This window comes from Hemitrygon akajei, chromosome 8 (genome assembly GCF_048418815.1).
Source record: "Hemitrygon akajei chromosome 8, sHemAka1.3, whole genome shotgun sequence".
Taxonomy (NCBI): Eukaryota; Metazoa; Chordata; class Chondrichthyes; order Myliobatiformes; family Dasyatidae; genus Hemitrygon; species Hemitrygon akajei.
In genome coordinates this window covers 68202989-68219798 of record NC_133131.1, presented here as the reverse complement: position 1 = coordinate 68219798, position 16810 = coordinate 68202989, and the positions used below count along the sequence as shown (strand labels likewise).

Below are 16810 nucleotides of genomic sequence, written 5' to 3'. Positions count from 1 at the left end.
GCCAGGTTGCCGAGCCTTTCGCGTAGCCTGTCCAGGACTGCTGCGGGTTCTTCCTCTTGCCCCCTTGGGGCTGGTATGAACTCTCCTGGTACGCCAACTTGGCCGACAAGCATGCAGATCCTCTTTGGGCGTTGTGCAAATTCCAAGCAGGACCCGGGGAAACTCGTCCACCCAGTTAGGTCCTCTCAGGCGGGCCATGAGAGCTGACTTCAAGTGATGGTGGAAACATTCCACTAGTCCGTTCAACTGTGGGTGGTAGGCAGTAGTGTGGTGTAGCTGCATTCCCAACAGTCTGGCCACAGCTGACCACAGGCTGGAGGTGAACTGGGCGCCTCTGTCGGAGGTGATGTGGGCCGGGACCCCGAAGCATGCTATCCAGGTTGCAATCAGTGCTCGGACGCAGGAATCGGCAGATGTGTCAGTGAGCAGGACCGCCTCTGGCCACCTCGTGAACCAGTCTACCATAGTTAGGAGGTACCGTGCTCCTCGGGACACTGGTAGGGGGCCCACGATATCCACATGAATGTGGTCGAACCTCCGGTGGGTGGGTTCAAACTGCTGCGGCAGGGCTTTAGTGTGCCGCTGCACCTTGGCTGTTCAGCACTGCGCGCATGTTCTGGCCCATTCACTGACCTGCTTGTGAAGTCCGTGCCATGCGAACTTGCTGGAGACCAGCCAGACAGTTGTCCTGATAGATGGGTGCGCCAAACCGTGTATGGAGTCGAAAACTCGCCGCCTCCAGGCTGCTGGGACGATGGGGAGAGGTTGGCCGGTAGCCACATTGCACAAGAGGGTCCTCTCACCTGGGCCTACAAGAAAGTCTTGCAGCTGCAAGCCCGAGACTGCGGTCCTGTAGCTGGGCATCTCATCGTCTGCCTGCTGCACAGTCCACCCCCAGGGACAGGGCCTGGACAGCTGGTCTGGAGAGCGCGTCCGCCACAACGTTGCCTTCCCCGAGACATACTGGATGTCTGTCGTGTACTCGGAGATGTAGGACAGATGTCACTGCTGGCAAGCCGACCAGGGATCGGACACCTTTGTGAACACGAAGGTCAAATGTTTGTGGTCCGTGAACGCGGTGAACGGCCTGCCTTCCAAGAAGTACCTGAAATGCCGGATTACCAGATACAGTGCCAACAGCTCCTGGTCGAAAGCACTGTACTTGAGTTTGGGTGGTTGTAGGTGCTTGCTGAAGAATGCCAGGGGTTGCCAGCACCCCTCGATGAGCTGCTCCAGCACCCCACCAACTGCTGTGTCGGATGCGTCCACCGTGAGTGCGGTCGGAACGTCCGTTCTGGGATGCACCAGCATCGCGGCATCTGCCAAGGCTTCCTTGGCTTTAACGAAAGCGGCCGCGGCCTCCTCGTCCCAAGTAATGTCCTTGCCTTTACCCGACATCAGGGTGTACAAAGGGCGCATGATATGGGCTGCTGAGGGGAGGAAACGGTGGTAGAAGTTCACCATACCAACGAACTCCTGCAGGCCTTTGACCATGTTGGGCCGGGCAAAGTGGCGGATCGCATCTACCTTGGCGGGCAGAGGTGTTGCCCCATCTTTGGTAATCCTGTGGCCCAGGAAGTCAATGGTATCGAGACCAAACTGGCATTTGGCCGGGTTGATCGTGAGGCCGAAATCACTCAGGCGGGAGTAGACCTGGCAGAGTCAGGCCGAACGGCAATCGGAGGAACTCGAACAGGCCGAACGGGGTGATGAGTGCTGTTTTGGGGATGTCTTCAGGGTGCACCGGGATTTGATGGTATCCCCGGACGAGGTCTACTTTGGAAAAGATTCTTGCCCCATGCAGGTTTGCTGCAAAGTCCTGTATGTGCGGCACGGGGAGGCGGTCTGGAGTTGTAGCCTCGTTCAGTCTGCGGTAGTCGCCGCATGGTCTCCGACCCCTGGCTGCTTTGGGCACCATGTGCAGGGGGGAGGCCCATGGACTGTCGGACCTCCATACGATCCCCAATTCCTCCATTCTCTTGAACTCTTCCTTCGCCAGGCGGAGCTTTTCCATGGGGAGCTTTTGTGCGCAGGCGTGGAGGGGAGGTCCCTGGGTCAGGATGTGGTGTTGTACCCCGTGTCTGGGCATGGCTGCCCTGAACTGCGGTGCCAGAATCGATGGAAAGTCCACCAGGATTCTGGTGAATTTGTTGTCCGACAGCGTGATGGAGTCCAGGTGTGGGGCCGGCAACTTGGCTTCACCCAGGGAGAACGTCTGAAAAGACTGGTACGTTGGCATGTACCAGTCTTTTCCCTTGCAAGTCAACCAGCAGGCTGTGAGCTCGCAAGAATTCCGCCCCCAGGAGTGGTTGGGCCACGGCGGCCAGTGTGAAGTCCCACGTGAACCAACTGGCGCTGAACTGCAGCTGCACTGTGCAGGTGTCGTAGGTCCGTATCGTGCTGCTGTTTGCAGCCCTCAGGGTGGGTCCTGGCTTCCTGTTGCGGGTGTCGTACCCCATCGGGGGCAAGATGCTGATTTCCGCTCCGGTGTTGACCAAGAAGCGGCGTCCCAACTGTTTGCCCCAGACGTACAAGAGGCTGTCCTGGTGGCCAGCCGCCATAGTCATTAGTGGCAGCTGGCCCTGGCCCGTGCAGGGCGGGCGACAACGGCGGACTTTTGTGCCCCACCGCTGGTGGTAGAAACACTACTGTTCACTGGCCTCCTCACTCCTGCCTCTGTGTGGTGTGCGCTCCCCTGTCGGGCCTGGTCTGGTCTGCTGTTGGGTGCATGGCCTGGTAATCTGACCGACGGACAGATTACCCTCTCCCTCTTGGCTTTCCACAGCACGTCTGCCTGGGCCGCCACCTTCTGGGGGTCGCTGAAATCTGCGTCGGTCAGCAGCAGATGTATGTCCTCGGGCAGTTGCTCTAGGAATGCTTGCTCGAACATGAGGCAGGGCTTGTGTCCGTCAGCCAGGGCCAGCATCTCGTTCATTAATGGTGACGACAGTCTGCCTCCCAAACCATCCAGGTGAAGCAGGCGGGCAACCCGCTCACGCCGTGAGAGGCCAAAGGTCTCAATGAGCAGCGCTTTGAATGCTTCATATTTGCCTTCTTCCGGTGGCGACTGTATGAAATCCGCAACCTTGGCGGCCGTCTCTTGGTCACGGGTGCTCACCACGTGGTAGTAACACGTGGAATCAGAAGATATCTGCCGAATCTGGAACTGGGCTTCTGCTTGGCTAAACCACACGTTTGGTCGCAGCGTCCAGTAAGTCGGCAGTTTCAGCGAAACTGTGTGAATAGATGAAGAGATGGTCATCTTTGGTCCAAATCCCGTTTGGACCGTCGGAGTCACCAATGTAGCGATGTGCTACACAGAGCGCTGAAATAACGACACGCAGTCAGTAAGTCGTTTCGAGACTAGTTTATTCAAACTTCACGGCACTGGCATTTAAATCCCCAGCGCCCGCCCTCTCCGGGCGGAAATTACATCAGACGTGCATTACCAAAGTCTCTCTCCACGCGCTGGCTATTTGTGCGCCTGCGCAGAAAGTGGGTCGCCACAGATGGTAGCTTATCTAGGAGAGGGAGAGCTCCGATTTCAAACCTCTGCTGTCTTGCGGCTATACCTGCTCACAGGAAAGGCTTTGAGAGTAAACCCCGAGGAGAAATCCGGTGTTGGAGTCCCGAAGGCGGCTGACTGCTGTACCCAACACCAGCACGGCAACTCCTGTGATGCTGCTGGCACCAAACTGTATCGACTTTCGTCGTTCCTTTGGACCTGTCATCAGCATGGAGGTGGTGGGGTCCCACTTCATGGGCAACAGACAGATCTCCATATCAGTTCTGCCCTGGCTTGTGCCCTGGAGAGGCTGCAGAAGCGCAGTACCCATGGTTGACCACAACCGACTGAGGCCACACACACTTTAAATTCTCTCTTTCTCAGATGCTGTAAATAGCGTAGTAAACTTTCTAGTGAACCTGATGTAAATTTAAAGGAGTGCAGAAAATGTGGTCCCAGTGAGCTTCAAGGGGAATACAGGATATAGAGTCCAGTGAGCCAGATGGCAAGCTATTAGCATTTCCATATATCTAAATAGTGCATTATTTGATGTTAAATGTATTTGGAATACGTTAATTGAAATTATCATTCAAGATTTTCCACATTAAGACAATGTGTCCCAAGTGAACAAATGCATACAGGTTTCCAAGTTATTGAAACACAACAATGATAGGATGAGAAGGTTACAAATGTACATGACTGTGAGTACCATTTGTAGTTTGCATCACAACAACATCACTAGAGTTTTACTCATTGCCTTTTAGCCATTGATAATTACACCATGCTTCTGTAACATCATGTCATTCTGAGTCTCACATCAATGGTAGGGGAGTTACCAGAAGAATTCATAGAGATAGGATTTATGAGCATCTGGAAAACATTGGCTCAATTAGGAGATCCAGCATGGTTTTGTGCAGGCAGGTAACGTCTTACCAACTTGATTGAGTTGTTTGACAAGGTGACGAGGGTGATTGACTAAGGTAGAGCTGAGGATGTTATCTACATGGACTCTGACAAGGTCCCTCATTGGTACACTTCCAGAAGATTAACATGCATGGGATCCATGGTGAATTAGTTGTTTGGATTAGAATAGAAACATAGAAAACCTACAACACAATACAGGCCCTTCGGCCCAAATGCTGTGCCAAACATGTACATACTTTAAAAATTACCTAGGGTTACCCATAACCCTCTATTTTTCTCAGCTCCATGTACCTATCCAAGAGTCTCTTAAAAGATCCTAATGCATCCAACTCCTCCACTGTCACTGGCAGCCCATTCTATGCACTCACCACTCTCTGCATAAGAAACTTACCCTGGACATCTCCTCTGTACCTACTTCCAAGCACCTTAAAACTGCCCCCTCGTGTTAGTCACTTCAGCCCTGAGAAAAAGCCTCTGATTATCCACACAATCAATGCCTCTCATCATCTTGTATACCTCTATCAGGTCACTTGTCATCCTCCGTCGCTCCAAGGAAAAAAGGCCAAGTTCACTCAACCTATTCTCACAAGGCATGCTCCCCAATCCAGGCAACATCCTTGTAAATCTTCTCTGCACCCTTTCTATAGCTTCCATATCTTTCCTGTAGTGATGTGACCAGAACTGAGCACAGTACTCCAAGTGGGGTCTGACCAGGGTCCTATATAGCTTTAACATTACCTCTCAGCTCTTAAACTCAATCCCACGGTTGATGAAAGCCAATACACTGTATGCCTTCTTAACCACAGAGTCAACCTGTGTAGCAGCTTTGAGTGTCCTATGGACTAGGACCCCAAGATCCCTCTGATCCTCCACACTGCCAAGAGTCTTACCATTAATACTATATTCTGCCATCATATTTGACCTACCACAATGAACCACCTCACACTTATCTGGGTTGAACTCCATCTGCCACTTCTCAGTCCAGTTTTGCATCCTATCAATGTCCCGCTGTAACCTCTGACAGCCTTCCACACTATCCACAACACCCCCAAATTTTGTGTCATCAGCAAATTTACTAACCCATCCCTCTACTTCCTCATCCAGGTCATTTATAAAAATCACGAAGAGTAGGAGTCCCAAAACAGATCCCTGAGTCACACCACTGGTCACCGACCTCAATGCAGAGTATGACCCGTCTACAGCCACTCTTTGTCTTCTGTGGGCAAGCCTGTTCTGGATCCACAAAGCAATGTCCCCTTGGATCCCAGGCCTCCTTACTTCCTCAATAAGCCTTGCATGGAGTACCTTATCAAATGCCATGCTGAAATTCATATACACTACATCTACTGCTCTACCTTCATCGATGTGTTTAATCACATCCTCAAAAAATTCAATGAGGCTTGTAAGGCACAACCTGCCTTTGACAAAGCCATGCTGACTATTCCTAATCATATTATGCCTCTCCAAATGTTCATAAATTCTGCTTCTCAGGATCTTCTCCATCAACTTACCAACCACTGAAGTAAGACTCACTTCACTGGGCTATCTCTACTCCCTTTCTTGAATAAGGGAACAACACCTGCAACCCTCCAATCCCCCAGAGTTCTTCCATCCCCATTGATGATGCAAAGATCATTGCCACAGGCTCAGATTAGTTGTTCAGAACTGGCTTGCCCATAGATGACAGATCAAAGGTACTTATTCTAGTTTGAGATCTGTCATTAGTGGTGTTCTGCAAGGATTTGTGATGGGACCTCTGCTGTCTGTGATGTTTATAAATGAAAATGCAAATGGGTGGATTAGTATGTTTGCAGATGATATAACGATTGGTGGTAGAAGATTAGGAAAGAACATGGCGGGATACATCAGTTGCAGATATCGGCGGAAAATGGCAGATGGAGTTTAGCCGGGTCAAATGTAAATTGTTGCAGCTTGGTAGGTCAAATGTAAAGACCCTTAACGATGTTGATGAGCAGAGAGTTATTGGGTGTCCAAGTTCATACCACCCAGAAAGTGCCTGCAAATTGATAGACTGGTTAAGGAGACCTACAGCATGCTGGCCTTTAATTAGCTAAGGTATTGAGTTCAAAAGTCGGGAAGTTATGTCGCAGCTTCATAAAACTCTAGTTAGGCTGCACCTGGAGCATAGCACACAGCTCTGATCGCCCCATTATAGGAATGATGTCAAGCTTTGGAGATGGTGAACAATAAGTTTATCACAATGTTGCCTAGATTAGAGGGCATGTGCTAAATCGAGAGATTGGAGGAACTTGAGCTGATATCCCTGGAGCATCCATGGCAAAGGGGAGGTACTGATAGATGCTTGTAAGATCATGTGAAGCATAGAGTAGACACAAAGTATCTTTTTTTCCAGGGTTGAAATGTCTAATACTAGAGGGAATGCATTTAAGGTGAGAAGGTAATTTTAAAGGATTGGACAGGCTAGATGCAGGAAGATAGTTTCCGATGTTGGGGGAGTCCAGAACGAGGGGTCACAGTTTAAGGATAAAGGGGAAGCCTTTTAGGACCGAGATGAGGAAAAACTTCCTCACACAGAGATGGTGAATCTGTGGAATTCTCTGCCACAAGAAACAGTTGAGGCAAGTTCATTGGCTATATTTAAGAGGGAGTTAGATATGGCCCTTGTGGCTAAAGGGATCAGGGGGTATGGAGAGAAAGCAGGTACAGGGTTCTGAGGTGGATGATCAGCCATGATCATACTGAATGGTGGTGCAGGCTCGAAGGGCTGAATGGCCTACTCCTGCACCTATTTTCTATGTTTCTATAAAGGAGATGTGAGGGGCAAACTTTACTGCAGAGAGTGGTTGGTGCCTGGTATGCATTGCCTGGGGTGATGGTCGAGGCAAATACATTAAGGATTCTTAAAAATCCTTTAGATAAGCACATGAATGTCAGGAAAATGGAAAGATATGGACATTGTGCAGACAGAAGGTACTATCTTAACTGGTCATTTGATTACTAATTTTATTGGTTTGGCACAATATTGTTGCCAAAGGGCCTGTTTCTATGCTATACTGTTCTATGTTCTATCGTACTGTGAATTCCTCTCACTACTTGTTCAATTTTTGTATGGGTATTTACCAAATATTTTATCAAGTTACTGGTGGAATTTCTTTTCCTTGGTGGTGCCAGTGCTCAATCAATAGCCACATAAGAGCACCAGCTACTCCAAAAAAATCCTGTATTGCAGTTTGGAATGTCCCAAACTGTTGAAACTTGCCATACATATTTACATATGTAATTTCCACTTACACGTGGAAATTTCTATTTCGTCACCAAGAGACTGAAAGCTTAGGCTGATGAAAACTACATATTGTTTGCATGCACTTCTTGATTAGCACATGCAGGAAAATAGCAAGTGCCTACATCTGCAGACTTATTCAGATGCAAATTCAGTTGTAGTCTGCCACTTACTGAAAATTTATCTTATGCAGCCAAGTATTTTTGCTTAAAACTTTCAACTGGAAACCCCAAAAATTGTAAAGTATATTAGGGATTATCATCATCTATTCTGCAGAACTACCCAAAGTATTGTTTTATAGACTAGTTCTTGCTTAGCATTTCATGATGGTTGGCATCCAATCCTACTATGGCACTGTTGAGTTGTCAATGATATTGGCTATAACTCACTATTGAGTTCATATGAGTAAAGTCATTCTAACTCATGTTTATCTGTTTGAAGTCTTTAACCTCTGATGCTTCAAGTTAGTGTGACAATAAGGAAACACACACAAAATGCTGGAGGAACTAAGCAGGCCAGGCAGCATCTATGAAGAAGAGTATTGTCAACGTTGAAAATACACTTTTCCATAGATGCTGCCTAGCCTGCTGAATTCCTCCAGCATTTTGTGTATGTTACTTGGATTTCCAGCATCTGCAGATTTTCTCTTCTTTATGACATATAGGAAGCTCGTTTCTCCCCAGAAAAAACAACCAGATGCAATGCAATACTCAGAAATCTGTGTTCTATGGATGAATTCTATTAATTGAAGAATCTTAAATGCAAGTTACCTCAAATGCTCTCCAATCAAAATAAGTTAAAAATCAGAAAACTAACAGATGATTTGTGAAACACAAAACATTAAAATTCCTATTGCTGCCTCACGATGATAAGTTTTTCTTAAAATTGACAACTTAAAGATAACTAAAGTCCTTAGTTATCTAAATCATTTGAATCATTTTCCTCACCCTAATGTGAAAAATCTGGATGTGGATTGACCATATTACAAGTATTGAAAAGTTAATACACTGGTATCTCAACATCTTTCACTATTTTATCAAGAAATCAAATAAATGGTGGTGATGGAATCAATCTGCCTATCAAATGCTGCTTCATGCAAATGTTCAGCTTAAATAATCCATCACTTCTAATGTTAGTCTATTTGTTATGTAGCACAGATGCAAATATTTCTGGGGCTCAAAAAATTATAGATAGAGATATTTTGAGGCCCAAACAATAAGTAACATTCACATTTTGCAATTGCAACATATTCAATATGGAGCAGCTCCATCTACTAATGAAACTTTTGAGAAAATCTTACCTCTGCCATTACATTTCCCAATGTATCCAATCCCATTTGCTTAAGTGATATATGTTTACTGTGAGCACATAGCAGCAGAAACCTCAGGCACGTTCGGTTAGCTAATAACTTGGCATTCCCTTCTTCCATGGACAAATTGTGGATAATAACAGCTATCTGCAGCACCCTTTGTCCTTCCAGGTCATTGATACCCAATTTCTGTGGAGGGTGGAACAAGACAGAGTCCCATCCATCATCGCTAGCAGCTTCTAGTATTGAGGCAAACAATGGAACAAAATTTTTCGATCATTTTGACATCCAAGGCCATTATTGAACAGTATTCAATAAGTATTTTGACATCTTTGTTAAGGTACACTAATTTGAATATAAAGTTATATTATTCACTCATTACCACATCACAAATGATTAAAAACAGGTGATAAAACAATTTAAATACTGTACGTCCCATTTTGGGGGATTACCACAATACATTTAATATTTGCTCTTTTAACTTACCTACAAACAAAAGCCAATAAAGTACACCATGTCAATTTTATGGAATCAGTTCTAATTTCCTTTTCTGTAGTAAATGCACAAATTATTTTCACTGAGGGAGATACATGTCAAAAAGAGCAGTAACATAAAGGGTGATTGATTGCGCAGAGTCTGACAGATACGACTGGCAGAAGGGCCTACGTGTTAACCATAGACAGTTCTAATTCTAAATCAAACATACAGAAAATAAGTATCTTGACTGTACTTTTTTTAAATTCAGTTTGAACCTTCTCTTAAGATATAGCATTTTTAATTTCAGAGAATAACTAGACAACGGGGTGACCCGCTGGGGCACCCTTTGAGAGAAAGGTAGTGTGGATGTAAAGACTATATGGAATTAGCAGCTTGCACTGGAGCTCATCAGTCTTGAATAGTTGATATCCTATCTACATGTCTAACACATGCAAAATGTAAAAGTTGAAAGAAGTGTAAAATATTGTATAACGCCACTCTGTATTGTAGATCTACGCTTCTAAACACAGCAACGCTTCACAATATCAGTCATATCAGGTCATCAAGTTACATCCAAATGCTTTCCAGAGAAGGGAAAAGGGAGATGCAGTGTGGCTATCTTTTCGTAGACGGGAAACAGGTCAATCAGCCCCCCAAGTCCACACTGAGCGATGGGCACTCGTTCACAGTGATCCCATCTTTCAGCATTTGTTCCACAGCCTTCTCTGCCTAGGCAATTTAAATGTTCTTTGGACATTTCTTGGAAACTATCAGCAACTCTTATTCCATCACCCACTCTGGCAGTGCATTCCAGATTCTTACCACTTTCTGGCTGAAAACCTCCCCCTCAGATCTCCTGTAAAGATCTTACTCGTTATATTAAATCATTATCTTTTAGTTATATTCACCTCTGATAATGGCAAAAAAAATCCCACAGTGTGGGATCTGTGCCCCTATTATTTTTTAATGCCTCTATCATGTCCCCTTTTAACCCACTCCATCTTGGGAAAACAAACCAACCTCTCTGGTTATTCCTTGTAAATAAAACACTCCATTCCAGATAACTTAATAGTGCTTCTTCATTGTACACATTCCAGCATTATCACTTACTTCCTACAGTGCAGTGACCAGAATTGCACGCTGTCCCAACTGAAGTCTAAAGCTTTGACAAACTTCTACAGATGTGTGGTGGAGAGTATATTGACTGGCTAGCCAAATCACAGCCCGATATGGAAACACCAATGCCCTTGAACAGAAAATCTTACAAAAGGTAATGGATAGGGCTCAGTCCATCAAAGGTACAGCCCTCCCCACCATCGAGCACATCTCCAAGAAGCGTTGTCCCAGGAGAGCATCATCAGGGACCCCCACCATTCAAGTCAATCTCTCTTCACACTGCTGCCATTAGGAAGGTACAGGAGCCTCAGGACTCGCACTACCAGGTTTAGGAACAGTTATTACCCCTGAACCATCAAGCTTGTAAACAAAGGGGATAACTTCACTCGCCCCACAAACCACAACCTACTGAGTCACTTTCAAGGACACTCATGTTCTCGATATTTATTGCTCATTTATTTATGTATTACTATTACTTCTTTCTTTTTGTATTTGCACAGTTTGTTGTCCTTTGCACACTGGCTGAATGTCCAAGTTAGTGCAATCTTTCGCTGATTCTATTATAGATTTATTGAGTATGCCGGCAAGAAAATGAATTTCAACATTGTATATGGCAACATATATGTACTTCAATAATAAATTTACATTGAACTTTGAGATTTAACACGTTTTATAAAATTAGAGCATAATCTTCCTATTAATTTATTCTGTGCCCCAAGTAAGGAAGTCCAGAATCCCATGTGCTTGTTAACTAGGTTATCTACCTGTGCTGCCATCTTCAAGGATCTTTGGACTTGCATGTCAGCATCCCTTTGTTCCTCAATTCTTCCAAGGCCCTTAGTCTTACTACTTCTGATGTATGTCCTAGCCTCATTAGTACTCCCAAAATCTATCACTCATATTTATCAGAATTAAATTCCAACTGCCATTTCTCAGTCCATTTCACCAATACATCAATAATCACTTTGTTGCCCAAGACTACCCTTCACACCATCATTCCACTGATCTACGTGGTATCTGTTCATTCAGATATCTCCAATTAGTAGGTATAATACAAATACTGTCATTAAGCCAATTGTCCTCTCAGGTAGAAAATGTTCATTGCAATGAACATTTGATAATTTTTCTAAGAAAGATAAATTGTCAACTTCACTCACACAGGCCCCTTACTACTACCAGTGTTATAAAATTCATTCTGTACAAACTGGCACGAACTGTTTCAATATAATTTGGAGCATCTTCCAGAATATAAATATGTCTAGCAGAATCTGTATTTAATAAGCAATACCTATACAAGACTGATTAATATATGGCTACAAAAATAAATATACATTTTAGAAATCCGAATCAATTTTTCAACATGTAATCATACTTAACATATTCATGAGATTAAACAATTGTTTCTGATGCTGAGTGCTATAATTTTAACCATAATCTTTTTTTCCCTTTCTCTCTATCATTTTAAAATGCTCTGTGGCTTTCTGTCAATAGGTGGAGCTACCATGCTACATCTGCAACAATTTACATTCTTCAAACAAAATTCAGTGTTCATTTCATTCTTAACACAAAATGACTTCAATTTTCTTGTTTCACCTAATTAGTCCAGAAAGGCAGTCACAATCATTAGTTTAACTGCTTCAAATTCAGTCTATGGCCAGGAACAAGAGGGTTGACTGCAAGTGAAGCAGATGGGTGGATCCAAGAGGTAATGCTGGAGGAACCTCAGCCCTTGAGTTTGTTCAGCAGTTCTGAGTTCGTTTCTTCCTGTGAGGATGAGAGTGGTGGCTCTAGAAAGGATGCGCAACCAAACCATGGTACCAGGGTTCAGGGAACCATTCAAGAGGGAGGAGAGAAGAAAAATGTAGTTGTAATTGGGGATAGTACTCAGGAGAAGAGATACAATTCTCTGTTGCAAGGATAGAGAGTCCCGAAGGCTGTGTTGCCTGCCTGGTATCCGACCTGCAGAGGATTTGGGGAAAGATCCAATTGCATTGTTTCTACGATGTAGGAAAAACAAGGAAAGAGGTTCTGCTGAGGGAATTTCAGCAGGTAGGGACAAATTAAGATACAGAACCAGAAAATTAATAATCTTTGGATTATGCAAATTGGCACAGGGTTAATAAAATCAGAGAGTTAAGTGCATGGCTCAAAGATTGGTCTGGTAGAAGTGAGTTTGAATTCGTGGTACACTGGCACCAGTATTGGGGAAGAATGGAGCTGTTCCGATGGGACAGCCTCTACCTGAACTATGCGGGATCAGGGTCCTGGTGAATCACATAATCGGGGGTTTGAATAGGGCTTTAAACTAAATATTAGGAGTGGTGAGTTGAACAGCTTTGAAAAATATGGATAAAGTAAAAAGGAAGGAGAGTGCAGGACAGGTTACTAAAGTTTCTAGAATAAAGACAAAAAAAATTTAGAAAGGTATAAGATTTAATTCAGGCAACTGGAGACAAAATTGAAAATGGTGGTAAATACAGGGATGAAATTGTCACATTTAAATGCACACAGTATACAGAATAAGGTAGGTGATCTTGTAGCACAGATAGAAATTCGCAAATATGATATTGTGGGAATCACAGAATTGTGGTTAAAAGATTACAGCTGAGACTTTAACATCCAAGGACACACATTGTATTCAAAGGACAGGCAGGTAGGCAGGAAGGTTTGTTGGTAAAAATTGAAATCAAATCCTTAGAAAGGAGTGGCACAAGATCAGAAGATGTAGACTCCTTGAGGGTATAGAGTTAAGAAACCACAAAGGTAAAAAGACCCGGATGGGTTTTATATACAGGCCTCCGAACAGGAGATGGAGTACAATTTACAACAGGAGATAGAAAAGACATGTAAAAAAAGGTGACATTATGAAGGATATAGAGGATTTCCGTACGCAGGTAGATTCTTAAAGTCAATTTGATGCTGGATCCCAAGAGAAGGAATTTGTACAATGTCTATGAGATGGCTTTTTCAGAGCAGCTTGTGGTTGAGCCCACTAGAGAAAAGGCAAAAATAGATTGAGTGTTTTGTAATGAACCAGATTTGATTAGGGAGCCCAAGATAATAGAACCTTTGCAAGGCAGAGATCACAGTAAGATAGAATTCACTCTGCAGTTTGATGGAGAAGCTAAAATTGTATGAATCAGTGTTACATGTGAGTGAAGATAACTACAGAGGTATGATATAGAAGCTGGTTGGATGGAACACTAGCAGGGATGACAATACTCAGCAAAGGCCAAGGTTTTTGGAAGTATTTCAGAAGATGCAGGATTGGTACATCTCAAAGAAGCAGCAGCATTCGAAACGGAAGGTGAAGCAAATGTGACTGACAAGTAAATGACACCATAAAAACAAAATGTAGTTCAATGGAATAAAAGAAACTACAAAGGCATAAGAGAGGAACTGGCCAAGGTTGACTGGAAAGGGCACTAGCAGGAAGGACAGCAGAGCAGCAATGGCTGGAGTTTCTGCAAAAAAATGAGGGAAGTGCTAGACAGATACATTCCAAATAAGAAGAAATATTTGAATGGAAGGAGGACACTACCATGGCTGACAAGTGAAGTCAGAGATCAAAGTAAAAGCAAAAGAGAGGGCATACAAGGAAGCCAAAGCCAAAGAAGAGAGAGGATTGGGAAGCTTATAAAACTTACAGAAGGAAACTAAGAAGGTCTTTAGGAAGGAAAAGATGAATTATGAAAGGAAGCTGACTAATATCAAAGAAGATACTAAAAGCATTTTTAAGCATATAAAAGGTAAAAAGAGACTGGAGGGCATCAGTCTTCATAGTGGAAGATATCTGCAGTATACTGGACATTCAAGAGTATCAGGGAAGTGAAGTATGTGCAGTGAAAATAATGACTGAGGAGGTGCTCAAGAAGCTTAATGGTCTGAGGCTGGATAAATCTCCTGGACCTGATGGAATGCACCCTCGGGTTCTGAAGGAAGTGTCTGGAGAGCATCATTGATGATCTTTCTAGAATCGATAGATTCTGGCATTGTACCAGATGACTGGAAAATTGCAAATGTTACTCCACTATTTAAGAAGGGTGAGAAGCAGCAAAAAGGAAACTATAGACCTGTTAGCCTGACATCAGTGGTTGGGAAGTTGTTGGAATCGATTGCTAGGTATGAGATTATGAAGGCACAAGATAAGCCAAAGCCAGTATGGTTTCCTGAAAGGAAAATCCTGCCCGACTAAACTACTGCAATTTTTTGAGGAAATTACAAGCAGGGTAGGCAAAGGAGATGCAGTGGATGTGGTGTACTTGGATTTTCAGAAGGCCTTTGATAAGGTGCTGCACATGAGGCTGTTTAGCAAGATAAGAACCCATGGAATTACAGGGGAGTTACTAGCATGGGTGGAGCATTGGCTGATCGGCAGAAAACAGAGAATGGGAATACAGGGATACTATTCTGGCTGGCTGCTGGTTACCAGTGGAGTTCCACAGTGGTCGGTGTTGGGACCGCTGCTTTTTACGATGTATGTCAATGATTTGGACTACGGGATTAATGGATTTGTGTCTAAATTTGCTGATGACTCAAAGACAGGTGGAGGAACGGGTAGTGTTGAGGAAACAGAGAGCCTGCAGAGAGACTTAGATAGTTTAGGGGAATGGGCAAAGAAGTGGTAAATGAAATACAATGTTGGAAAGTATATGATCATGCACTTTGGTGAAAGAAAGAAATGGGCAGACTCTTATTTAGATGGGGAGAAAATTCAAAATGCAAAGGGACTTGGGAGTCCTTGTGCAGGATACCCTAAAGGTTAACCTCCAGGTTGAGTTGATGGTGAAAAAGGTGAATACAATGTTGGCATTCATTACTGGAGGTATAGAATATAAGAGCAGGGATGTGATGTTCAGGCTCCGTAAGGCACTTGTGAGACCACACTTGGAGTATCATGTGCAGTTTTGGTCTCATTTTAGAAAGGATATACTGACATTGAAGAGGGTTCAGAGAAGATTGACGAGAATGATTCCAGGAATGAAAGGGTTACTGTATGAGGAACGTCTAGCAGCTCTTGGACTGTATTCCCTGGAGTTCAGGAGAACGAGGGGGGACCTCCTAGAAACATTTTGAATGTTAAAAGGCCTGTACAGATTAGAAATGGCAAAGTTATTTCCCATGGTAGGGGAATCTAGGACAACAGGGCACGACTTCAGGATTGAAGGATGTCCATTTAGAATAGAGATGTGGAGAAATTACTTTAGTCAGAGGGTGGTAAATCTGTAGAATTTGTTGCCACGAGCAGCCATGGAGGCCAAGTCATTGGGTGTATTTAAGGCAGAGATGGATAGGTTCTTGATTAGCCAGGGCATCAATGGGTCTGGGGAAAAGGCAGGGGAGTGGGGATGACTGGAAGAATTGATTGAATGGCAGAGCAGACTCAATGGGCCAAATGCCTATTTCTGCTCCTATATCTTATGGTCTTAAAGAGGGTATATAATATAGCAGAAATTGGTGTGAAGATAAGCAAGTGAAAATTGGAAAATTAATGTGAGGATTGGCAAGATTTAAAAACAGAATGCAACTAAAAAAGCAATAGAAGATTACCATTATTTCCTCACATGTACATTGAAACATTGAACCTTAGAGTGAATTATATTTTTGCATCAATGTCTAACACAATCCAAGGATGTGCTTCCTGCATCAACTTTATCCATCTTCATCCTAATTATAATGTATTTGCAATGTGGGAAGCAACTGGAACACCAACAGGAAACTCACACAGTTAAAGCAGAGAGCATCCATGGCGTGAAACTTCTTATAGACAACAATGAGAATTGAACCCTGATCACTGAAGCTGGAAAGCTTAGCACTAAGCGTTATGTTACCATGCTGCAAGAAAAGATGAAATATGAAGGTAAGTCAGCCAATAATTTAAAAGAGGATACCAGAAGCTTTTTCAGATATATGAAGTGCAAAAGAGAATTACGTGTGGACTTCAAATTACTGGAATATGATGATAGAGGTAAGAACGGGAGCCAAAGAAAAGGTGAATAAACTGAGTACATATTTTGTGGCAGTCTTCACTGTGGAAGACACTTGCAGCATGCCAGAAATTTGGGTGTGTCGGGCAGAAGTAAGTGTAGTCACAATTACTAAAGAGAAATTACTTGTGAAGCTGAGGGTCTAAAGGTGGATAAGTCTCCTGGATCAGATGGATTACACCCTAGATTTTTAAAAGAGGTAACTGAAGAGATTGTGCAATGATCTTTCA

The 16810-nt window shown here is 43.9% G+C and overlaps 1 protein-coding gene across 2 annotated transcripts in view; it reads right to left on the bottom strand.

Moving 5' to 3' along the window:
- The window catches only part of LOC140731954 (AT-rich interactive domain-containing protein 2-like), a 322272-nt gene that overhangs the window by 85159 nt on the left and 220303 nt on the right, over positions 1 to 16810 (bottom strand). Inside the window, exon 8 of one of the 2 annotated variants that reach the window (XM_073053964.1) lies at positions 8992 to 9239. In XM_073053964.1, coding sequence (XP_072910065.1) covers positions 8992 to 9239 — 248 coding nt within the window. The remainder of the gene's footprint in view (positions 1 to 8991; positions 9240 to 16810) is intronic. The other variant, XM_073053965.1, reaches the window with a different exon arrangement.